The sequence below is a fragment of the Pongo pygmaeus genome, chromosome 19 (assembly GCF_028885625.2).
Source record: "Pongo pygmaeus isolate AG05252 chromosome 19, NHGRI_mPonPyg2-v2.0_pri, whole genome shotgun sequence".
NCBI classification, from domain to species: Eukaryota; Metazoa; Chordata; class Mammalia; order Primates; family Hominidae; genus Pongo; species Pongo pygmaeus.
Window position 1 is genome coordinate 71,892,512 of NC_072392.2, and position 25,413 is coordinate 71,917,924.

At 47.8% G+C, this 25,413-nt stretch overlaps 2 protein-coding genes across 6 annotated transcripts in view; both read right to left on the minus strand.

The window, feature by feature from the left end:
• Positions 1 to 8,081, minus strand: part of PIP4K2B (phosphatidylinositol-5-phosphate 4-kinase type 2 beta) — a 36,534-nt gene extending 28,453 nt beyond the window's left edge. The window contains exon 1 of one of the 5 annotated variants that reach the window (XM_054458033.2): positions 7,759 to 8,081. In XM_054458033.2, the coding sequence (XP_054314008.1) occupies positions 7,759 to 7,917 (159 nt within the window). In that variant the 5' untranslated portion in view covers positions 7,918 to 8,081. Of the gene's footprint in view, positions 1 to 1,215; positions 1,725 to 7,758 lie in introns of those variants that run through there. The other 4 variants (XM_063656966.1, XM_063656968.1, XM_063656969.1 and 1 more) reach the window with 4 other exon arrangements.
• Positions 8,082 to 8,945: 864 nt separating this feature from the next.
• The window catches only part of CWC25 (CWC25 spliceosome associated protein homolog), a 31,256-nt gene continuing 14,788 nt past the window's right edge, over positions 8,946 to 25,413 (minus strand). Inside the window, exons 3-10 of the mRNA XM_054458044.2 lie at positions 24,483 to 24,719; positions 21,331 to 21,400; positions 19,023 to 19,150; positions 18,259 to 18,322; positions 15,336 to 15,547; positions 14,856 to 14,954; positions 11,229 to 11,390; positions 8,946 to 10,735 (exon numbers count right to left, since the gene is read on the minus strand). Coding sequence (XP_054314019.2) covers positions 10,621 to 10,735; positions 11,229 to 11,390; positions 14,856 to 14,954; positions 15,336 to 15,547; positions 18,259 to 18,322; positions 19,023 to 19,150; positions 21,331 to 21,400; positions 24,483 to 24,719 — 1,087 coding nt within the window. The 3' untranslated portion in view covers positions 8,946 to 10,620. The remainder of the gene's footprint in view (positions 10,736 to 11,228; positions 11,391 to 14,855; positions 14,955 to 15,335; positions 15,548 to 18,258; positions 18,323 to 19,022; positions 19,151 to 21,330; positions 21,401 to 24,482; positions 24,720 to 25,413) is intronic.

A 25,413-nucleotide genomic window follows, 5' to 3' on the forward strand; every position in this document is an offset into this window, starting at 1 on the left:
TTGAAGCACAGACGCTCCTAAAGCAATGTTTTAGGAAGATGTGCCTTTCCTTTTCTATCTCTAGCACACTGGGCCAGACTCTTTCCCCTCCAGGAGGAGTGCACTTGTGGAATGCTAACTCATTCAAATACCACGCTAAATACAACTTAATAGGAAGGTAAGTCTGTTGTATCTCAGGTCACTTAAATGGTTTTTGGAATATCCACATGATTAATTCCATGAGCCATCAGCATAAATAATGAGGGGTCTAACCAAGCTCAGTGAGAAACAATTTAAGAGCAATGAGTTGGCCAGCGCGGTGGCTCACGCCTGTAATCCCAGCACTTTGGGAGGCTGAGGCGGGCAGATCATGAGGTCAGGAGATCGAGACCATCCTGGCTAACACAGTGAAACCCCGTCTCTACTAAAAAAAAATACAAAAAAAAATTAGCAGAGCATGATGGCGGGCACCTGTAGTCCCAGCTACTCGGGAGGCTGAGGCAGGAGAATGGCATGAACCCAGGAGGCGGAGCTTGCAGTGAACCGAGTTCATGCCACGGTGCTCCAGCCTGGGTGACAGAACGAGACTCCGTCTCAAAAAAAAGAAAAGAGCAATGAGTTCACTCTATGCTGATCTACTGGAGATGAAAATTCCTTGATTGATTGATTGATTGAGACAGGGTCTCACTTCCATAGGCCAGGCTAGAGTGCAGTGGTATGATCTCAGCTCACTGCAGCCTCAACTTCCTGAGCTCAGGTGATTCTCCCATCTCAGCCTCCCTAGTAGATGGGACTACAGGTGTGTCATCATGCCCAGCTAATTTTTTGTATTTCTAGTAGACACGAGGTTTCGCCATGTTGCCCAGGCTGGTTTCAAAGCCCTGGGCTCAAGCAATCCACCCACCTCAGTCTCTCAAAGTGCTAGGTATGATTCTGTTGTACATATACAACAGAATACTATTCAGCCTTTGAAAAAAGAAGAAAATTCTGCAATATGCAACATGGAGATGAAAACTCAGCAGCTAGTTCTAGTCTGGTGAACTTCTGTGTCCAGAAGCCTCCACTTCCCTGTGCGACCTTCATAGGAATTGTTACCCAGGAGGCCTGGACTAGGCATGCAGGTTTCCTGACGTGTTCCAGTCCTCTGTTGTCGGTTCAGCAGTGGGCTGGCCACCACCAGCAATCACTTGTTACCTGCCACCATCAGAAAACATGACATGCTAGAAATACACTCACAGGACCGAGGAGGTCCAAAGCAAGAACTGCGACTCCAGAGAGGAAGAGAGGGCCACAGGAGCCAATAAATCTACCGGTGTTTACTCCTCCTTTCCATATCTTGCTTTCTCCTTCTCCTGCTCCTGCTGTTTGAGTCCCACTGTTCCCTGTGAGGTGGGAAGGCCTGCTAAAAGAAACTTCATTCAAAGGCCTGAGTAGGAATGTTCTCTAAAGATTTTTTTTTTTTTGAAATGGAGTCTCACTCTGTCGCCCAGGCTGGAGTGCAATGGCGCGATCTCTGCTCACTGCAATCTCCGTCTCCGGGATTCAAGCCATTCTCCTGTCTCAGCCTCTTCGGTAGCTGGGATTACAGGCACATGCCACCACGCCTGGCAAATTTTTGTATTTTTAGTAGAGACAGGGTTTCGCCACGTTGGCCAGGCTGGTGTCAAACTCCTGACCTCAAGTGATCCGCCTGCCTCGGCCTCCCAAAGTGCTGGGATCACAGGCACAAGCCACTGCTCCCAGCCTTCTCTGTAGATTTTTTCTTTTTTTTTTTTTTGAGACGGAGTTTTACTCTTGTCACCCAGGCTGAAGTGCAATGGCGCGATCTTGGCTCACTGCAACCTCCATCTCCCGGGTTCAAGTGATTCTCCTGCCTCAGCCTCCCGAGTAGCTGGGATTACAGGCATGTGCCACCATACCCGACTAATTTTTGTATTTTTAGTAGAGATGGGGTTTCACCATGTTGGCCAGGCTGGTCTTGAACTCCTGACCTCAGGTGATCCGCCCGCCTTGGCCTCCCTAAGTGCTGGGATTACAGGCAGGAGCCACCATGCCAGGCCCCTCTGAAGATTTTTAAAGCAGTAGGGCAAGAGAAAAAGACAGGTAAAGGAGGTCAGTGGCTCACGCCTGTAATCCTAGCACTTTGGAAGACCGAGGTGGGCAAATCGTTTGAGCCCAGGAGTTTAAGACCAGCTTGGGCAACATGGCAAAACCCCGACTCTTCAAAAAATACAAATATTAGGTGTGGTGGCATGTGCCTGTAGTCCCAGCTACTCAGGTGGCTAAGGCAGGAGAATCACCTGAGCCTGGGGAGATAGAGGCTTCAGTGAGCAGTGATTGTGCCACTGCACTTCAGCCTGGGCAAAAGCGTGAGACCCTGCCTCAAAAAAACAAAAAAAAACAAAAAAAACAAGAAAGAAAGAAAATGTATGGACAGAACAGAACTGGGGTGGAATGTAGGAGAGAAATTGAGCAGTCTAAAGAATAAATCTGTCCCTCACACCATACCCAAAAGTGAACTCAAAATGGATTAGACTTAAATGTAAGGGCTAAAACTACACATACTCCAGCACTATTCACAAGAGCTAAGGTGTGAAAACAAATCCATCAACAGACGATAAAGAAAATGTGGTACACATATACAACAGAATACTATTCAGCCTTAATAAAAGAAGGAAATTCTACTATGTGCAACATGGATGAACCTTGAGCACCTTACGCTAAGTGAGATCAGCTAGTCACAGAAAAACATATTGCATGATTCTCCTTATATGAGGTTTCAAAACAGTCGAATTCATAGAAACAAAGAGTGGAATGGTGGTTGCCAGGGGCTGGGGGTGGGGGAAACGGGGAGTTAATTGGTAGGCATAAAGTTTCATTCAAGCGAGACGAATACACTCTAGAGAGCTGCACTATGACACTGTTCCCATGGTCATGAATAACATAATCGTACACTTAAAATTTTGTCATGAGAGTACATCTTATGTTAAATGTTCTGACCACAATAAAATTAAAAAAAAAAAAAAAAAGAAGAAAGAAAGAGCTAAAATTCTAGTTGGGAGGATTGCTTGAGGCCAGAAGTTTGAGAACATCCTGGGCAATACAGAGAGACCCCAATTCATTAAAAAAAAAAAAAAAAAAAAGAGCTAAAACTATAAAACTTTAACAAGAAAACAAAGGAGTAAATCTTCATGACCTTGGGTTAGGCAATGTCTTCTTAGATATAACACCAAAAGCACACACAACAACAACAAAAAAGATAAACTGGACTTTATTAAAGTTAAAAACTTGAACTTCAAAAGATACCATAAGAAAAATGAAGAAGGCAGGCCAGGTGCAGTGGCTCACGCCTGTAATCCCACCACTTTGGGAGGCCGAGGCGGGGGGATTGCTTGAGGCCAGGAGTTCGAGACCAGTCTGGCCATCATGGCAAAACCCTGTCTCTACTAAAAATACAAAAATTAGCCTTGTGTGGTGGCGGCGCCTGTAATCCCAGTTACTCAGGAGGCTGAGGCAGGAGAATCGCTTGAACCCAGGAGGCAGAGGTTGCAGTGAGCCAAGATCGCGCCGTTGCACTCCAGCCAGGGCGACAGAACAAAACTCCATCTCAAAAAAAAAAAAAAAAAAAAGAAAAGAAAAATGAAAAAGACAACTCAATGAATAGGATAAAATATTTGCAAATCATGTATCTGATAAGGGACCTGTATCTAGAATATAAAAAGGATTCTTGTAACTCAATAATAAGAAGACAACCCAATTTAATAATGGGCAAAAAGATTTTTGTAAATGGGCAAAAAATTTAATAGACATTCTCCAAAGAAAAGATACCAATGAAGGCTGGGGATGTGGCTCATGCCTGCAATCCCAGTCCTTTGGGAGGCCAAGGCGGGAGAACCACTTGAGGCCAGGAGTTCAGGACCAGCCTGGGCAACAAAGCGAGACTCTGTCTCCACAACAACAACAAAAAGAAAATGTACAGGCCAGGCACAGTGGCTCACGCCTGTAATCCCAGCACTCTGGGAAGCCAAGGCACGTGGATCACCTGAGGTTAGGAGTTTGAGACCAGCCTGGACAACATGGTGAAACTCCATATCTACTAAGAATACAAAAGCTAGCTGGGTGTGGTGGCAGGCACCTGTAATCCGAGGTAGTTGGGAGGCTGAGGCAGGAGAATCGCTTGAACCCAGGAGGCGGAGGTTACAGTGACCCGAGATCGTGGCACTAAACTCCAGCCTGGGCGACAGAGCAAGACTCTGTCTCAAGAAAAAAAAAAAGAAAAGAATATGTACAAATGGCCAATAAGTACATGCAAAAATGCTCAACATCATTAGTTATCACAGAAATGCCAATCAAAGTCACAAGGAGGCTGGGTGTGATGGCTCATGCCTGTAATCCCAGCACTTTGGGAGGCCGAGGCAGGTGGATCACCTGAGGTCAGGAGTTTGAGACCAGCCTGGCCGACATGGTGAAACCTCATCTCTACTAAAATAAAAAAATTAGCCATGTGTGGTGGCAGGCGCCTGTAATCCCAGCTACTGAGGAGGCTGAAGCAGAATTGCTTGAACCCGGGAGGTGGAGGTTGCGGTGAGCCGAGATTGCACCACTGCACTCCAGCCTGTGTGACGGAGTGAGACTCCATCTCAAAAACAAAACAAAACAAAACAAAAAAAATCACAATGAGATACGAATTCACACCCAATAGAATGGCTTTAATAACTTTAAAAAGACAATAACAAGTGTTGACAAGAATGCAGAGATACTGGAACTCTTACACACTGCTGGTAGACATGTAAAATGGTACAGCCACTTTAGAGAACAGTTTGGCAGTTTCTCAAATGGTTAAATACAGAGTTACCATCAACTGCTCCTGCTCCTCTGATCCCTGTGGTAAGGCTTCACATATACCTTGTTCTTAAAATGGCCAACAAGTATCAAGCCAGGTCTACCTCCCACGGTCTCCATGCTCCTCTCTGAGGCCATCTCTTCCCTAATTCCAAACCCTTGGAATTGTATTTCATCCACTAAAACACTGGTTTTTGCTCTTCACTAGTTCTTCCCTGACAGGTGCAAAGTCTTCTGATTTTTCTCCTTGTTTCCTACACATTCTTCCTCCACAAAATCCATGGGCTCTTGTCCATGAGAGCAGCTCCTGTGACAACACCAAGTTCAAAGTCCTCTATTTTTCCACCTAGACGTAAACCAATCACCTCATGAAAGGGTAACTAACTTCTGCTGTAGATAAAGACATATCCATCCTTCCTATCTGAAACACCATTAGCCACAGACCAGCATGCCTAAATGCCTAAACAGGTGAGAAACTAAAGAAAAGGTGGTATCTGAAATCTCAGATGACAAAATGTTACAAAGTAGGCTTTTTTTGAAGGGAGGAAATCTCCAAAAAAGTGCAGCAGTCCACCAAGGGCAATGTGGTCCTGATCCCTTAGATGAGTGCAAGATTACACTCTTCTTCTAGGCAGATGTCTCAGTTCCCAAATGGTGACACTGAAGTACCAGACCTTACTGCAGACCAGGATGAAGCAATAAAACTTAGGACTAACTGGCCTCTGAAGCTTAGCCTGTCCAGGGCAGTGGTGGGAAGTTCCCATGAGGTGCCTGTTCATTATGTCCAGAGGAACAGATCTTGCTTAAAGTCAATGCCTTTCCAACTAGTTCCTCAAACAAACTTTCAACTTAAAGTTAGCAAAGAAAAAAGATGACCACTTTGTCCAAGAGAGTAGGACTCACAGGACTCCTGACTCATGATATCTAACCATCAGCTATTGAGAAACTTCATACCCACATCTGGACAGACTCATGCCTGCCTATCTGAACACCATGCATCACACACACTCCCAGGACCTGACATGCATAGGCGTATAACCCAGAGCTTACACATTCACCTTCTCTAACCGGACTGTACTTCCCATCTATCCTGAGACTTGGCTGAGGGAGAGGAAAAGCAACAGGAGGCAAAGAAAACAAGACCAGCCACTCAGGCACCACCCTTGGCCGATACAGTCCCATGGTGCTAGACAATGAGCGACATCACTTGCTGTGACCACAAGCAAGCTAATCCTCCACCCGAGGCCTCCTTTTCTTCATGTGTAAAATAAGGGACCCAAGGTTCCTTGCAACTAGCTGTAATACTCCTGACTCTCAGGCCTCTACCAGTTCTCTACAGACAGGTTGCTTTCTGTGAGAAACAGAACAGGCAGAGAGAGGCCTGGTAGAGTGAGAAGCAGGATGCAGAACAAAATCAAGGACTGACTTCCAGAAAGGGACATGGGGTTCATATTCTGATCACCCAGTTTCCCTAGAAATGTTGTCAGATGACCCCTGGGGCAGCAGGAAGACCAAGTAACAAACTGGGCTGGACTGTTGGCCCAAAGCAGCTCCTAGAGGTCTGGGCATTATGCCACTGGTACTCGCTATCCTGGCAGGACCCTCACTAACACCAGTGATGACAGTGAAAACAGTAACCTGCCCAAGACCAAGAAACCACAGAGACCTCAATTTACACACGCACTTTTCTAAATGACAGGTCAAGATCTAAAACCCTAGCTCAGATTACGGTTCATCGATCTCCACCCAAAGGCACCTTCAGCTCCTCTGCCAAAGCAATGCAAAGTCTTGCTGGCCCTCTTTGTCATCGCTTGGTCTTGTGAGCAATTTCAAGCACTCACAAGTGAACCTAAAGAACTGAAATCCACAGGAAACCCAAGCTTGATCCTCCTTATTCCAAAATTCTAGTTAGTGAAGTTGGTATTTCGGGTCCTTTTACTTCCTCTGCTCATTCCTAGTGTGGGGATTCATAAAGAAATGGTCAGAAGGCAAAGAGCAAGTGGTTGGAAGAGGGAGAAGAAAGACCCTGAACAAACACCACATAAACAGTCTTCCAGCTTAAACACTGTCAGGATCCGACTTCCTGGCAGGGGCTGTTGAACAATCTCAAAGCACCCTAAGGACTAGGGGACCTATCTCTCCTATCTAGGACCATAATCACTATGCATCATCACAACCTTGCAGCCACACAACAGATAAGTCAACATCTTTGAAATGATCACCTTCAAAAACTATGGGAAGACATATTATTTCTACTATGAATAGTCCCTCCTTATAACCAGGCATCCTCTTCTCTCAAATGGTTAATAGCCATTCTTTCTTCTCCCTAACCCAGAGAGACCCAGGTAAAGTGTCTGGTTCAAGGAAGCCTGTGCTTCTCCAGTTGATACATCTTGTTCAAGAGGAAAAAAAGGAAACCCAGGGTGGAGTTCTATATTCAAGGGTAAGGAGGCCTGGAGGATGGGTGAATTTGAGCAGCCACAACAACCAAACGATCAGAAAGAAAGGACTGTTTGGGCAGACCACTGCTACTTGACAGAGCTGGCAGCCGGCTATAAGGAACAAGGGGAAATATACATGCAACAAACAGGGTGAGGGGGGAGGAGGAGGAGCAGGGATGAAAGCGACTCCACTGCACTCAGGCCTTGCCTTTGCGCTCCAGGGGCCGCCCCAAGCGAGCACGCCACACGCAGGAAGCCAGAGGGGCTGGAGGGAAGGGGAGGTGGCGACGGCAGACCACAGAGACACCAGGCCTCGCGTGGCGTGCGGGGAGTGCACACGGGGCCGAACGGCGTGCAAGGGTGGGGTGGGCGTGCAAGTGGCTTGGCGAGGGGTGGCAGGCGTCACCGGCAGGGCCTGCGGGGCAAGGGCCCAGGGCTGCAGGGGGCGTGGGAGAGCGCGGGGCCGCGCTCAGAGGGGCGCGGAGGAGCTGGTTACCGTGTGGTTCACCCCCCACATCAGGACGCTGAGGATCGGCTCGCTGGCCCGGAATAGCTTCACTTTCTGGCACACGAAATGCTTCTTCTTGGTCTTGGTCTTGCTGGCGCTGAGCGGCGCCACCGCCACCGCCGTGGTGCTGGTGCAGTTGGACGACATGCCCGGGGCGGCGGCGGCGGCGGCGAAAGGGGGGGGCGGCGGAGACAGCGCACAAGCCAGCGGCCTCAGGCCTCCCCCGGACCGATCCCCACCCCCGCTCCCTTACAGCGCCATGGTCGCGCCCGTCCCGTTACCTCCCACCCCGCCCCGATGGTTCCGTCCGCCCCACGCCCCGCCCTCCCGCCCCGCCCCGGGGAGCCGGCCGACCCGCTCCGCACCCTGCCCCGCACCCCGCCCCCGGGCGGTGCAGCCGCCCTGCAGTCACCTGGCCCCGTCCTCCCCGCCCGCGTGGTACGGCCCGTCCCGGGGAGGCAGCGGCCGCCCCGCCCGCCCCTCCTCCCCGGGCCTGACAGAAACCCGCCTGGCCTCCGAACGCCTCGGGGCCCAGCGCCGGAGCCGGAAGGGGAGGAGGGCTGGGCAGGCGTCGCTGTGGACCGCGGGAGGGGCTCCCCGCCCGGGCCCCCCAACGCCAGGGTTTGGCTCTTTTCCTCAACCCGAATGCCAAGATGGCGGCGACGGCACCGCTCCGGAAGGGAAGGAGGGGCGGGAATGCGAGGAGGGTGGGACGTACCATGCCCACCCCGGGGGAGAGGAGGGAAGCAGCAAGGGGAAGAGGAAGTCCAGCCTGGAGAGCCAAGGAACGCCCCCTCGCTCCACCCAAGCGTGGATCTGCCCAGTCCGCTGGGCCTCGGGCGCCCTCCACTCGCGGGGCACGCCCCTTTCCCCCAGGGCCAATGAGAGAAGCAGGCCAGGAACACTGGTTTTTATGAATGGGCCCCGCGCCCACCCACCTGCTGCCTGGTCTCCCCGCAAAGGGTCAGAGCGCAGAGGCCGCCAGCACCTTCAGACACCTGTCCCACTAATCGTCTTACTCTGGCTCATTTCGTAAAATCTTTGAGTAAACTGCCCCACGCTTTGTTACATAATTCTCAGATGAGATATCTCCATATATTCGACACAAATCACAGGTCAACGTTGTTCTTTCTGTATGGAAATTCGTAAACACGGTACTCCACAGGTGGTCGCTCTTTAAACAGTTACAAAAATAAATGTGGCCTTTATTACCAATTAATAAAATAAACATAATTAACCCCTGCATAATGAAACATGATGAAGTGATTAAATGAATAAAAACGTATGTTACATTCTCTAGGGAAAGATCGGGTTTCAAACATTACAGTGCCTGGCATCGTAAGTGTTCAAAAACAGAAATCCAAATACATTTTAAGCAGAATTAGGAATTAGCAGAACAAGGAAATCGCCCAGCTAATGTGCGGGTCAAGAGGGCCTAGGAGTTCACTGGTCAAATGAGGGCTTCTGGTGAAAGAATAGAGAAGGGAAAAGGAGTAAAGACAGAAGAGTGGCCCCTCGAGGGTTTTTTTGTTTTTGTTTTTTGTTGTTGCTGTTGTTTTTTTAAGACGGAGTCTCGCTCTGTCACCCAGGCTGGAGTGCAGTGGCACAATCTCGGCTCACTGCAAGCTCCGCCTTCTGGGTTCACGCCATTCTCCTGCCTCAGCCTCCCCAGTAGCTGGGACTACAGGCGCCCGCCACCACGCCCGGCTAACTTTTTGTATTTTTTAGTAGAGAGGGGGTTTCACCATGTTAGCCAGGATGGTCTCCATCTCCTGACCTCGTGATCCGCCCACCTCGGCCTCCCAAAGTGCTGGGATTACAGGTGTGAGCCACCGCGCCCAGCCTATTTTTGTTTTTTTTTAGTACCTGACTGAAAGAGACTAGCAAACAACTCCTGAAAATCTGTAATTGTAGTAAGGTTACTACACGGTAAGAAATGAAGCCGCGAAATAAAAAGCTTCCATTTTATTTTCCTTTAGGAGCCATAGAGCATATTGGCAATTTGGTTCTGACTCCTAAAATCATTTTACTATACCTTTACACTGCCTACATTGGAGACTGCAAGCAGTGGAAAAGAATAGATACTCCAGATCTTGTCGATAAACCCAGGCTCCTCCTAAACCAGCCAGATTCAGAGCGAAAAACGAGCTGGGCTGCCTTATTGTATTACTTGCCATCAAGGTTCAATGTGGTTCTATTACCCAGTAAAGTCATTGACAAAACAAGGTATTTTCACAAAGCTAACCTTTTTTAAAAGCATGTAAAAATTGTACATTTGTACATATACACATTACACTTTTACATCCAAAGATCAAACAGTTAACAGTTCCTTTAGGGCTTTTTGTATTGTTTGATTTTCCAGATTCTGTCACTCCCTTGGCTTTGACCTAACCTCACATCATTCTGTCACATTATCTTCTAAATCAAGTAAACATTCATTTGTCTCAGTAAGCACAATCATCTGGGTGACACCAGAGAGGTTTCTGAAGGGTCTGGTGTACACTGAGGCAGTGAAATAGGTCTGTTGGCACAGGTAAGAAGGAAGCGGCATGATAAACATCACAACCCCAGGGAATAGCCTTCCCAGAGTGGCACAAGCACTCCCACCGAGATGGTCCAGTGCTCACCCGTTAAAGAGTCAAAACCCAAAGTTACTGAGTGTCCCACAAAGCAAGTCACACTAGCTCTCAAAGGAAGTGAGCTGTTTCAGGACTCGATGGAGCAGGGTCACTTTGAACAATGGTGGTTTGACATCTGTGAAAGAAGTCATTTGAACTCTTATAAAGAGAATTAAGGGGTCAGCAGCTTCCCTGGAAAATGCAGGAAAACCAATAAGAGAGGGGACAGTTTTCATCTTTTCATAAAGTTCTTCTCCAGAGCTACCGAAGTTCTCTGTAAAGAGTAGATATTCCGCTTCACCCGATCCTCCAGGGAGGAAGTAGATGCACTCTCCAGCTTCATGCGGCTAGGAAGAGAAGACAGGCAAATGCAAGTCAAAAACATTTTCAATCAGTCAACTATTCTGGCAGCTTCAGACGAAATGGGTTGTTAGCCATACAGCAGCTGTAAAAACACAACCTCTTTTAAGCCCCCACAGATAACTTTCGAGTGACTCCACCTGGAACCAAATGTTTTTAAACCAGTGTCCATAAGGGAAAATGTATCTGTTTTGGAAAATAAGTCAAAGCCTCATTGGAAAAAGGCTTCCTGGGCCATGAATTCTTATGTAAAAGGAAGGTCAAGGAATTTCAATGATTTAGAAAATATCAAATTCACTTCTCCTCCCCTCAAATGAAAAACATCCCACTGTGTGGTCAGACAGGAGGAGGAGTAGCCAAGGTGGTCTGAAGGCTGGGCTCCATGTGCAAACACAGAAACACTGGAACGGGAACCAGCTGCCAGCCTGCCTCTTAAGACCTTCCCCATGAAAGCCCCTGGCAGGAAGAAGATGCACTCACTGGATGAACCTCCCATCCCGGGAGTCCAGCTTCTCTAGCCTCTGCTCCCGTTCCTCATCCTTAGCGTGCCTCTTGAGGATGTTCAGTCTCTCCTCCTCCCTCCATTTGGCGTTTTCCATCATCTCTTGCCGTTTTCGCTCTAATTCCTCTGCGGGGAGTTTTCTGTTGAGCACAGAAACCATCCGATCAGGTCTCTGCCAGCAAAAAAACCAGAAGCAGCACAAGAAGCACAGAAGCCAGGTGGGACCCCAGGCTCTCCAGTTCACTGCTCTCTCCAAGTGCAAGGCCAGCCTGAGTTCCCTTCTAACGTCCTGGTCAGGAAGTTTCATCCAAATTTCAAAGGCTTTTAGTAAAGTATTCCATAATCTCACTCAGTAATCTCTAGAGTGATTATTCTGAAATATGAAATATGAAATAAATTGGGAACTCATCAGGAACCTAAACCTGTAGCAATTATATCTCAATGGTTTGCTCAACAATTGACAGAAGAACAGAAGACTAGGTTATCCATGTAACTGTTAACATCTACCATCTAACTACTCATTGGAGACTAGAAATTCATGACACAGCCCATGAGTACACTACTTTAGGACTAAGCTAGAAGCCAGAAGCTGAAGGAGTAACTTAGCCTCAGAAAATAATAAATAGGGCCAGGCATGGTGGCTCACGCCTGTAATCCCAGCACTTTGGGAGGCTGAGGCAGGCAGATCACCTGACATCAGGAGTTTGAGACCAGCCTGGCCAACATGGGGAAACCCTGTCTCTACTAAAATTACAAAAATAAGCTGGGTGTGGTGGTGTGTGCCTGTAATCCCAGCTACTCGGGAGGCTGAGCCAGGAGAATCGCTCAAACCTTGGAGGCGTAGGTTGCAGTGAGCCAAGATCGCACCACTGCACTCCAGCCTGGGTGACAGAGCGAGTCTCTGTCTCAAAAAAAAAAAAAAAAAACCTCCAAACAAAAAACAATTTACTATTAAAAATCTGCTTCAGATAATAAATGAAAGATATTAGAGCATTCAAATAAGAGTAGGAGGCTTAAAAAAAAAAAACAAACGATTGCCAGGCACAGTGGCTCTAGCCCGTAATCCCAGCACTTTGGGAGGCTTAGGCAGGAGGGTTGCTTGAGTCCAAGAGTTCAAGACCAGCCTAGGCAACAAAGTGAGACCTCCCATCTCTGCAAAAAAAAAAAAAAAAAAAAAAATTTTTAATTAGTTGGGCATGGTGGCACCCGTGTAGCCCCAACTATTTGGAAGGCTGAGGTAGGAGGATCAGTTGAAACTGGGAGTGTGAGGCTGCAGTAAGCCATGATCGCCCCACTGCACTCCAACCTAGGCAACAGAGTGAGACCGTGTAGGGAGAATAAACAAGTTATCAAAGAAATAATACAAGAAAATTTCCTAGAACCCAAAAGACATGGTTTAGATTGCAGGAAGCAAATACTGACACTAGGAAAAAATATACAAATCGTATAAGAAAGGAAATGTAACCTCCATATTCTACTTGGCTTAGGAATGAAAAGTATCAGTAAACAATATTTATATATCATACAAGTATGAATCCACATACTGATTGAACCAAAAATTCTGATGTAACCATATTGGAAAGATAGGGATAGAAGAAACATGGGACTAGGAGTGTATGAGAGCTCATTTACACTAAGAGATTATTTACTATAACAGTAAGAAAATATCTAAGATCTGGCCAGGCGCGGTGGCTCACACCTGTAATCCTAACACTTTGGGAGGCCAAGGCAGGTGGATTGCCTGAGCTCAGGAGTTCCAGACCAGCCTGGACAACACATTGAAACCCCATCTATACTAAAAATACAAAAATTGTATTTTTGTGCTGTGGCTCACGCCTGTAATCTGAACACTTTGGGAGGCTGAGGCGGGCAGATCACCTGACCTCAGGAGTTCAAGACCAGCCTGACTAATATGGTGAAACCCCATCTCTACTAAAATATACAAAAATTAGCTGGGCATGGTGGCATGCGCCTGTAGTCCCAGCTACTCGGGAGGCTGGAGGCAGGAGAATCGCTGGAACCCGGGAGGCAGAGGTTGCAGTGAGCCGAGACTGAGCCACTGCGCTGCAGCCTGGGCAACAGAGCGAGAGCGAGACTCCATCTCAAAAAAAAAAAAAAAAAAAGAAGGCCGGGGGTGGTGGCTCATGTCTGTAATCCCAGCACTCTGGGAGGCCGAGGCAGGCAGATCACCTGAGGTGGGAGTTCGAGACCAGCCTGACCAACATGGAGAAAGCCTGTCTCTACTAAAAATACAAAAATTAGCCGGGCGTGGTGGCGCATGCCTGTAATCCCAGCCACCTAGGAGGCTGAGGCAGGAGAATCACTTGGGCCCAGGAGGCGGAGGTTGTGGTTAGCTGAGATTGGGCCACTGCACTCCAGCCTGGGCAACGAGAATGAAACTCCATCTCAAAAAAAAAAAAAAAAATTAGCTGGGCGTGACAACATGTGCCTGTAGTCCCAGCTACTCGGGAGGCTGGGACAGGAGAATCACTTGAACCCAGGAGGCAGAGGTTGTAGTGAGCCAAGATTGTGGTACTGCACTCCAGCCTGGGAGATAGAGCAAGATGCTGTCTCCAAAAAAAGGAAAGAAAGAAAAAATAAAATATCTAACATCTAAAATTAATGGATGAAGAGGCAACAACATACTTGTATTTTTAGGAATATGTAGCTATGAAAACAAACTACTGAAAAAGCTGAAAATATTTGCCTTTGGGTAGCATGACTAAAAGTGGGGTCAGGCAGGGCAAAGAACTACTAGCTTTTGTTTTTTTTAATGTTTTTAAAGTAATTTTTTGTAGAGATAGTGTCTTATTATGTTGTTCAGACTGGTCTGGAACTCCTGGCCTCAAGCGATCCTCCTGCCTTGGCCTCTCAAACTGCTAGGATTACAGGTATGAGCCACCACACCCAGCAAGAATAATTGAGGGGTTTTTTTAAGAGGGTTTAATTTAAGAGACAGGGTCTCGCTCTGTCGCCCAAGCAAGAATGCAGTGGCTTGATCGTAGCTCACTGCAACCTTAATCCCTTGACCTTAAGTGATCCTCCAGGCCTTAGCCTCCCAAAGAGCTGAGATTACAAGCATGGACCACTGTATCTGGCTTGGTTTTTGTTAAGAGATTTTTTTTTTTTTTTTTTGAGACAAAGTCTTGCACTGTCGCCTGGGCTGCTGTGCAGTGGCGAGATCTCAGCTCACTGTAACCTCTGACCCCTGGGTTCAAGCAGTTCTCCTGTCTCAGCCTCCCAAATAACTGGGATTACAGGCATGTGCCACCATGACTAACTAATTTTATATTTTTAGTAGAGATGGGGTTTCACCATGTTGGTCAGGATGGTCTTGAACTCCTGACCTCAGGTGATCCACCCACCTCAGCCTCCCAAACTGCTGGGATTACAGGCGTGAGCCACCACGCCCAGCCTTACCTTGTCCTTTCAATGTGCCTCACATGGCCGGAGGTAGGGGACGCAGACCCTTAACAGGTTGGCAAGATAAATACAAATTGGTTTGTCAAAAAGGTAATGGTGGATTATCCATTTGCCCTGGTTTGAGCCCCTTCTAGATTCAGGCCTGCAGAATGTGAAGTTAATCAACTGGGCTCCTGACTCACCTGGTGTATCCAGGAGCATGTCGCCTTTGGTACACCTCTTTTTTAGGTGATGGGCTCCTAGTTTGGCCTGTCTCTCTCCTGTTCACCTTAGAGTTGTACCTGTAACAGACACAGAAGGCAGAGAGGAAAAAGCCTTTTTAATCCAGGGGCTTACATTGAATCCCTCAAACAATGCAAGATGAGCTAATGGTCTTAGAGGTATAATCTAAGCAGAGGGCACAAGTGTGAGAAAAACAAAGGTATAGAGTTTGATGTCAGACTCACCCCAGAGCTCCCAAAGCACAGAATACACCTACAGATATGTGGCTTTGGATGCCTGAGCTTTACAGTGAGGTGGAAAAAAAAATGATGTAAAGGAAATACCAAAGCAAAGACATTTGGGAAAGTTGATGGACGGACATCACCAAAAGCAAAAACAAATGCCTGCTGGGACCAGGCCCCCACAGTCACAGGTTATTTCCCAGTGAATCCCACACTCACAGTTTGCTGGGTCTTGGGGACCGTGACCTTCTGCCCAGGGATCGAGACCTCCTGTCCCGGGACCCTGCTTCCCTGGTGCTCTTCTTGCTGGCATGTCTTGGGGGTGAGTGGGAGGAGCTTGTGGATCTGGAATGGTTCTTCATCCCATACCCTCTCTTTTGCTTAGCTGTCAGAGGACCCTGAAGACCCTGGTTACGGTCAGAGTTCCTGACCTGCATCATTAAGGAAAAGAGAAATTATTCACATGGAAAATCCAGCTATTCAGGAGAAAACGCGGCCAGGCTCAGTGGCTCACACCTGTAATCCCAGCACTTTGGGAGGCTGAGGCGGGGGGATCACCTGAGGTCAGGAGTTTGAGACCAGCCTGGCTAACATGGTGAAACCCTGTCTCTACTAAAAATAAAAAAATTAGCCGGGCATGGTGGTGGGCACCAGTAATCCCAGCTACTCGGGAGGCTGAGGCAGGAGAATTGTTTGAACTTAGGAGGCGGAGGTTGCAGTGAGCTGAGATCGCGCCACTGCACTCCAGCCTGGGTGACAGAGTGAGACTCTGTCTCAAAAAAAAAAAAAAGAAAAGGCAGTGAAACAGGAAATGTTACATAAGGAGCTCACTGGGCACACCAATATCATCACATAGAATTATCACAGAGAACTGTATAAACTTAGTTATCTGCAGAATCCCCTAAAAGAATCTCCTTTGGTCAGCCAGGTGCGGTCGCTCACACCTTGAATCCCAACACTTTGGGAGACAGAGGCAGGAGGACTGCCTGAGGTCAAGAGTTTGACACCACCCAGAGCAACTAGTGAGACCTTGTCTCCACAAAATATTTAAAAATTAGCTGGGTGTGGCAGCACACTCCTGTAGTCCCAGCTACACAGGAGGCTGAGGCAGAAGGATCCCTTGAGCCTAAGAGGTCGAGACAGCAGTGAGCCAGGATCACACCACTGCACTCCAGCTTGGATGACAGAGAAAGACGCTGTCTCAAAAAAAAAAAAAAGATGGCTGGGCGCTGTGGTTCACGCCTGTAATCCCAGCACTCTGGAAGGCAAAGGCAGGCAGATCACAAGGCCAGGAGATCGAGACCATCCTGGCTAACATAGTGAAACACCGTCTCTACTAAAAATATAAAAAAATTAGCTGGGCATGGTGGGCGCCTGTAGTCCCAGCTACTTGGGAAGCTGAGGCAGGAGAATGGCATGAACCCAGGAGGTGGAGCTTGTAGTGAGCCGAGATGGCGCCACTGCATTCCAGCCTGGGCGACAGAGTGAGACTCCGTCTCAAAAAAAAAAAAAAAAGAAAGAAAAGAATATACCTGGCTTGGCTGGGTGCGATGGCTCACACCTGTAATCCCAGCACTTTGGGAGGCCGAGACGGGCAGATCACAACAAGGTCAGGAGTTTGAGACCAGCCTGGCCAATATGGTGAAACCCCTCTCTAATAAAAATACAAAAATTAGCCAGGTGTGGTGGTGGGTGCCTGTAGTCCCAGCCACCCAAGAGGCTGAGGCAGGAGAATCACTTGAACGCAGGAGGCAGAGGTTGCAGGGAGCTGAGATCGCACCATTGCACTCCAGCCTGGGCGACAGAGCGAGACTCCCTCTCAAAAAAAAAGAAAGAAAAGAATATACCTGGCTTGGCTCTTCACTATAGGTTAAGGAAGAGCAAGACACAGAAGCATGGAGGACAGGATCTAAGGTTAAAAATACAGAAATACGAGGCCAGGCGTGGTGGCTCATGCCTGTAATCCCAGCACTTTGGGAGGCCAAGGCGGGCGGATAGCTTGAGGCCAAGAGTTCGAGACCAGCCTGACGAACATGGAGAAACCCTGTCTCTACTAAAAATACAAAAATTAGTCAGGCGTGGTGGCAGGTGCCTGTAATCCCAGCTACTCAGGAGGCTGAGGCAGGAGAATCGCTTGAACCCAGGAGGCGGAGGTTGCAATGAGCTGAGATTGCGCCATTGCACTCCAGCCTGGGTGACATGGAGAAACCCCATCTCTACTAAAAATACAAAATTAGCCGGGCATGGTGGTGCATGCCTGTAATCCCAGCTACTTGGGAGGCTGAGGCAGGAGAATCGCTTGAACCCAGGAGGTCAAGGTTGTGGTGAGCTGAGATCGCGCCATTGCACTCTAGCCTGGGCAACAAGAGCAAAACTCCGTCTCAAAAAAAAAAAAAAATACAGAAATACAGAAGTCAAGCCAGGTGCCTTGAACTTGTACTTCCAGCTACTAAGAAGATTGCTTAAGCTCAGGAGTTCGAGACCAGCCTAGGCAAAATAATGATGCGCTGCTACTCAAAAAAAAAAAAAACAAAACCCAGCAGATTTCTATTTGTCAAAAATCATCAACCTATACACTTAGGCCAGGCATGGTGGCTCACACCTGTAATCCCAGCACTTTGGAAGGCCGAGGCGGAGGGATCACCTGAGGTCAGGAGTTCAAGACCATCCTGGCCAACATGACGAAACCCTGTCTCTACTAAAAATACAAAAATTAGCCGGGCATGGTGGTGGGCGCCTGTAATCCCAGCTACTCAGGAGGCTAAGGCAGGAGAATAGCTTGAACCTGGAAGGCAGAGGTTGCAGTGAGCCGAGATTGCGCCACTGCACTCTAGCCTGAGTAACAAGCGAGACTCCGTCTCAAAAAAAAAAAAAAAAAAAAAACCTATACACTTAAAATGTGTGCTTTTCATGTAAATTATTTGTAGAAGAATTGGTACAATGTCTAATGTCTCAATGCCCCATTGGTGGTTTAGTCTCTCTGCTCAGAGGGTCGTCAGCCACAAGAAGGTGCTCAGGGATAAGAATAGGCCTATTTCCCAGCAGCCCAGGCTTCACTGCCCACCTTCCTGCTATCCACATTGTCCAACTGGCACACCCCACAGTCCCACAGTCACTCCTTTCAAGGAGCCCACATCCCTACCTGTAAGCCATATCCAGGGACTTTAGACAAAACAGGGGAGGAATTTGCCATCTTCTTCTGAGATCTAAGAGATTAAAACACACACTCATTGAAAAAGAAAATACATATAGGTCCAATTTAAATACCTTATGCTGAACTATGCTTCTTGCTTCCAATGTGACCTTTCCGCCTCCCAGCAGTTACCTGGCAGTACGTTTCTCTATTTGGACTGTCTATGCCGAAAAATGCATCAGCACAGTCAAATTTTCCTGTGAAAAACTGTGGGCCTCGCTTCTAAGCCCCAACGCCTGAACACCTTCTCCTCTCACTTCATGCTGCTATTCCAGGGACAAATAGTGACTCAGCAGCGGTGGAGCTGACTGCTCCCACGGGAAGACATGCAGAATGGGCCCACATCGGCCATCAGTCCATTAAAAAAAGCCTATATAAAGCCCACTTCAGTCTTGAAGGAATCCTAAGCTGAGATGAAACAGAGTCACCCCCAGGATGTCTGACCTACCTAAAACCTACTAGGCTAAAGTCAGCATTATTAAGGGTCTCTCTCCAGCAGCATGACCAAGACACCCACTCACATTTAGCATCTCCAAGGAACTCTAGCATTAGATGGCAAGCTCTGTGGGCACAGGGCCCATGTTCAAGTGTTCATCATTGAATGCCCAGTACCTGGCAGCTTCCAGCACAGGGCAGGTGTTCATGTCTGTGGAATGAATGAGTGAATGAGCAAGTGAATCAACGAGAAGGGAGGCCAGTCGCCACATGCTCACCTCCCCGCACTGTGCTCATCCTCGCTGCTGGAACGATCACTACTCGAGCTTCTGTGCTTATGTTTCTTGTGCTTCTTTTTCTTCTCCTTCTTTTTCTTCTTCTCCTTTTTTTCCAGACTCATTTGCAACTGGAAAATGCCAAGAACACAAGCACACAAGATTACTGAGACCAGCCAGTGCAGTGGCTCATGCCTGTAATCCCAGCACTTTGGGAGGCTGAGTGGAGCAGATCATCACTTGAGGTCCGGAGTTCGAGACTAGCCTGGCCGACATGGCAAACCCCATCTCTACTAAAAATACAAAAATTAGCTGGGTGTGGTGGTGGGCACCTGTAATACCAGCTACTTGAGAGGCTGAGATACAAGAATCACCTGAACCAGGAGGCAGAGGTTGCAGTGGGCCGAGATTGTGCCACTGCACTCTAGCCTGGGTGACACAGTGAAACTGTGTCTCAAAAAAAAAAAAAAAATTACTGGCTGGGCATGGTGGCTCACGCCTGTAATCCCAGCACTTTGAGAGGCTGAGGTGGGAGGATCACAAGGTCAGGAGTTCGAGACCAGCTTGGCCAATATGGTGAAAGCCCATCTCTACTAAAAATACAAAAATTAGCTGGGTGTGGTGGTGTGTGCCTGTAGTTGCAGCTACTCAGGAGGCTGAGGCAGAAGAATCGCTAGAACCCAGGAGGCAGAGGTTGCAGTGAGCCGAGATCACGCCACTGCACTCCAGCAGCCTTGGCGACAGAGTGAGACTCCATCTCATTAAAAAAAAAACAAAAAGCCCAGGCGGGGTGGCTCATACCTGTAATCCCAGCACTTTGGGAGGCCAAGGCAGGCAGATCACAACGTCAGGAGAAGGAGACCATCCTGGCTAACACGGTGAAACACCATCACTACTAAAAATACAAAAAATTAGCTGGGCACGGTAGCAGGCGCCTGTAGTCCCAGCCACTCAGGAGGCTGAGGCAGGAGAATGGCATGAACCTGGGAGGCGGAGTTTGCAGTGAGCTAAGATTGTGCCGCTGCACCACTGCACTCCAGCTTGGGCGACAGAGCGAGACTCCGTCTCAAAAAAAAAAAAGATTACTGAGCCACCTGTCAGTCTCCTTTGAGGGGCGTGGCTCATGCACAAACTGCCTGACTCCATGCCTCTGGGTCTACAGAAGTCCAGGACATTACAGGGGTTCCCTGTCAACACACCAGGGGAAGGGTCTTAACCCTGGCCATGCACTAACAACCCCAACTACTGAACTGGTATCTGGTAGGTGAGACTAAGAATTTGTGTTTTTAAACAGTCACCAAAACCACTGCCTAGGAGTTTCCATTCTGTGTCAAAGGAACTCCCATCCACTGAAAGCAGTCAGGAACTACAAGGTCAATCTTTAATTTTCCTTACCAACTGATCTGAGACACAATTACATAATATGTCGTGTGAATGGTAAGTGGGCCCTAGAAGCTTTTTTTTTTTTTTTTTGAGACGGAGTTTTGCTCTTATTGCCCAGGCTGGAGTGCAATGGCACAATCTTGGCTCACCGCAAACTCCGTCTCCCGGGTTCAAGCAATTCTCCTGCCTCATCCTCCCGAGTAGCTGGGATTACAGGCATGCACCACCACCCCAGCTAATTTTGAACTTTTAGTAGAGACAGGGTTTCTCCATGTTGGTCAGGCTGGTCTTGAACTCCCGACCTCAGGTGATCCACCTGCCTCGGCCTCCCAAAATGCTGGGATTATAGGCGTAAGCCACTGCACCCGGCCCCTAGAAGCTTTATACCACGACCAAGGGCATACTCCGACCTCCTGAACACACTGCATGGTAATGCTTTCCACAGGCTTAGCCCACACTCTTTTTCTGGAAAAACGACATCACATGGTGCATTCTCCCACCCAAAAGACTTTCAACTAAAATCAAGCTTAATTAAGCTTAATAAATTAAGATTACATAAAATAACCAACCTGACCAATATGAATAAACCCCGTCTCTACTAAAAATACAAAATTAGCCGGGCGTGGTGGCACATGCCTGTAATCCCAGCTACTAGGGAGGCTGAGGCAGGAGAATCGCTTGAACCTGGGAGGCGGAGGTTGCGGTGAGCTGAGATCACGCCATTGCACTCCAGCCTGGGCAACAAGATTGAAACTCCGTCTCAAAAACAAAAAAATGATTACATAAAATAGCCACAACATGGTCTCTAAAAGACAAAATTTTAGAGCCCATTCTGTTTTTCCCCTGGTAAGCTGAGAGTAAATGGAGAGAGGTTCTCACGTTATATGGCTAAAAGATGCTCTTGGTGCTTATCTGATATACTACTTACCAATTCTTTGATTTTCTTCATTTTCACTGGATTATTTAACACCTCTCGTTTTTTCTCCTCCTCCTTCTTCCTAAAGAGAGATAATTATAAAATTCACGACTATTTCTTTTCTCCAAAGTCTATGGAGTAACCTTTTCTCCAAACATATACATACAAACTGGCCCATGTTAAAATCTACATGATTAGCTGGGTGTGGTGGTGTGCACCTGTAATCCCAGCTACTTGGGAGGCTGAGGGAGGAGAATCGCTTGAACCTGGGAGGCGGAGATTGCAGTGAGCCAAGATCGTGCCACTGCACTCCAGCCTGGGCAACAGAGCAAGACTCTGTCTCAAAAAAAAAAATCTACACGATGATGGGGCTGGGTGCAGTGGCTCATCTCACGCCTGTAATCCTAACACTTTGGGAGGCTGGGGCAGGCGGATCACTTGAGGTCAGAAGTTCAAGACCAGCCTCGCCAACATGGTGAAACCTCATCTCTACCAAAAATAAAAATAAAAACAAAAATTAGCCGGGCGTGGTAGCAGCATGCAGCTGCAGTCCTAGCTACTTGGGAGGCTGAGGTGGGAGAATAACTTAAACCCAGGAGGCGGAGGTTGCAGTGAGCTGAGATTGTGCCACTGCACTCCAGTCTGGGTGACAGAGTAAGACCCTGTCTCAAAAAAAATAAATAAATAAAAAACTACATGATGGTGTCAAAGCCAAAAATCTCCCCCAAATATAAGAGACTGTCTCAAAAAAAAAAAAAAGAGTCATGCTCAGTCATCCAGGCTGCAGTGCAGTGGCATGATCATGGCTCACTGCAGCCTTGACCCCCTGGGCTCAAGTGATACTCCCACGTCAGCTTCCCAAGTAGCTGGGACTATAGGCACCCGCCACCATGCCCAGCTCATTTTTATACTTCTTATAGAGATGGGGTTTCACCATGTTGCTCAGGCTGGTCTCAATTTCCTGGGCTCAAGCAATCCACCCGTCTCAGCCTCCCAAAGTGCTGGGATTACAGTGTGATCCACCATACCCAGCTGTCAGTTGTTTTTTTTTTTTTCAGACGGAGTCTCGCTCTTTTGCCCAGGCTGGAGTGCAGTGGCACAATCTCAGCTCACTGCAAACTCCTCCTCCCGGGTTCATGCCATTCTCCTGCCTCAGCCTCCCAAGTAGCTGGGACTATAGGCGCCGGCCACCACACCTGGCTAATTTTTTGTATTTTTAGTAGAGACGGGGTTTCACCGTGTTAGCCAGGATGGTCTCAATCTCCTGACCTCATGATCCGCCCACCTCAGGATCCTGAAGTGCTGGGATTACAGGCGTGAGCCACCGCTTCTGGCCGTGAGTTGTTTTTTGATGGGTATAGAGTTTCAATTCAGAATGGCGAAAGAGTTCTGGAGACAGGCTGTGGTGATGGTTGCACAACACTGTGACTGTATTTATTTATTTATTTTTATTTTTTATTTTTATTTTGTTTTTGAGACAGAGTCTCGCTCTGTCGCCCAGGCTGGAGTGCAGTGGCGCAATCTCGGCTCACTGCAAGCTCCGCCTCAGTTCACGCCATTCTCCTGCCTCAGCCTCCCGAGTAGCTGGGACTACAGGAGCCCGCCACCACGCCCGGCTAATTTTTTGTATTTTTAGTAGAGACGGGTTTTCATCATGTTAGCCAGGATGGTCTTGATCTCCTGAGCTCGTGATCCACCCACCTTGGCCTCCCAGAGTGCTGGGATTCAGGAGCGAGCCACTGCGCCTGGCAACACTGTGAATGTATTTAATACACTGAACTGTGCGTACGAAAATGCTTAAAATGGGACATTCTATGTTACGTATATTTTACCACAATAAACTAAGACACTAATAAAATGGGACAAAATATTTGCAACCTATATAATATCTTTGATAAATAACATTTTTTATTTTCTTTTTTCCAGGATATGGTTAAGATAAATAACTTTAAAGAGAATTTGCAAAAGAAAAACTGTAAATAGGCTGGGCGCAGTGGCTCATGCCTGTAATCCCAGCACTTAGGGAGGCCAAGGTGGGCAGATGACCTGAGGTCAGGAGTTCGAGACCAGCCTGGCCAACATAGCGAAACCCCATCTCTAATAAAAATACAAAAATTAGCTGGGCGTGGTGGTGGGCACCTGTAATCCCAACTATTTGGGAGGCTGAGGCAGGGGAATCGTTTGAACCTGGGAGGGGGAGGTTGCAGTGAGCCAAGATCACACCACTATACTCCAGGCTGGGTGACAGAGCGAGACTCCATCTCAAAAAAAAAAAAGAAAAGAAAAAAACTGTAAATAAAAAATAAACATATTTCGATGTTGAATCTTATATACTAGAATTAAAATGCAAATTAAACTAAAATAAATAATAATATGCACAGTCTATCTTCATTTAGCACCCAAACTGCAACTCTAATATTACATACTAGGGTTAAAAGTAAGACCCGCAAGTTTTGTTTTGAAGAGTTCTGCTTCCCTTCCCCTCCCCACCTGAAAAAAGAGGTGGGGGTAAGAAGGCCTGTTCACCCACTTGGCCAGCACTACGCACATTCCCAAGCTTCTAAGAAGGTGACAATCTTTTTCACCTTGTTTCTGACTCCTATTTTTGTTTAAGGGCCAAAGGTAAATGAATAAAGCTGGGCTGGTGCATTGGCCAGTATCTTTGCATATGGCCTAGGTCAGGCAGGCACCCTTAATAGAGCCTCCTTCCCAGCATCAGGAAGTCCAAATGGAAACAAATTCTTTATATGGCAGATAAAAGCAAAGGGAAGGCCAGGCGCGGTGGTTCACGCCTGTAATCCCAGCACTTTGGGAGGCCGAGGCGGGCGGATCACGAGGTCAGGAGATCGGGACCATCCTGGCTAACATGGTGAAACCCTGTCTCTGCTAAAAAATACAACAAAAATTAGCCGGGCGTGGTGGTGGGTGCCTGTAATCCCAGCTACTTGGAAGGCTGAGGCAGGAGGATGGCGTGAACCTGGGAGACGGAGCTTCTAGTGAGCCAAGGTCGCGCCACTGCACTTCAGCCTGGGCGACAGAGCGAGACTCCGTCTCAAAAAAAAAAAAAAAAAGCAAAGAGAAAACTGTAAAGCAAGAGAATCAATGGCCTTAGCAGGATCTCAAAGCATCTGTAACAAACCCCCTTCCCAGCCCCCCATTAGTACCTGATGATGAAGAGTGGGTCCTCCCGGATCTTGCTAGCCATGTCAAGAAGGGAATTGGCACCTGATGGGGCAAAGATAGAGCCTGGGAGAAGTCCTGTTTCAGAAGAGCAGCCTGCCTCCTTCTCCTCCATCTTCTCAAAAACATATTTGTCAATGGGGCGCCCCAGCAGGTACTCATCACGGTTCACCATCCCACCAGGACCCTGGTACATCCAGTCCAACTTTTCTTCTTTTTTCCTGGTTCAAGGGAAGAAAAAGAAATACAATTTCTTTAAAAAGCAGACTTCTGCCGGGCGCAGTGGCTCACGTTTGTAATCCCAGCACTTTGGGAGGCCGAGACGGGCGGATCACCTGAGGTCAGGAGTTCGAGACCAGCCTCAACATGGAGAAACCCTGTCTGTACTAAAAATACAAAATTAGCCGGGTGTGGTGGTGCATGCCTATAATCCCAGCTACTCAGGAGGCTGAGGCAGGAGAATCGCTTGAACCTGGGAGGTGGAGGTTGCAGTGAGCCGAGATCGCGCCATTGCACTCCAGCCTGGGCAACAAGAGCGAAACTCCATCTCAAAAAAAAAAAAAAAAAAAAAAAGCAGACTTCTGCAAACCTACACATAAAACCTGAACACAAGGGAGAGAGAACCACAGCTGATCCAAGAATTCATTCTAGTGGCACCTACCATGAGATAAACACAGCACCCCATGTGGCCAGCATGAAGAAACAGTGTGGGTTGCATGCAGTGGCTCATGCCTGTAATCCCACCACTTTGGAAGGCCGAAGCGGGCGGATCACTTGAGGTCAGGAGTTCGAGACCAGCCTGGCCAACATGATGAAACCCCATCTCTACTAAAAATACAAAACATTAGCAGGCATGGTGGTGGACGCCTGTAATCCCACCTACTTGGAAGGGTGAGGCAGGAAAATCACTTGCAC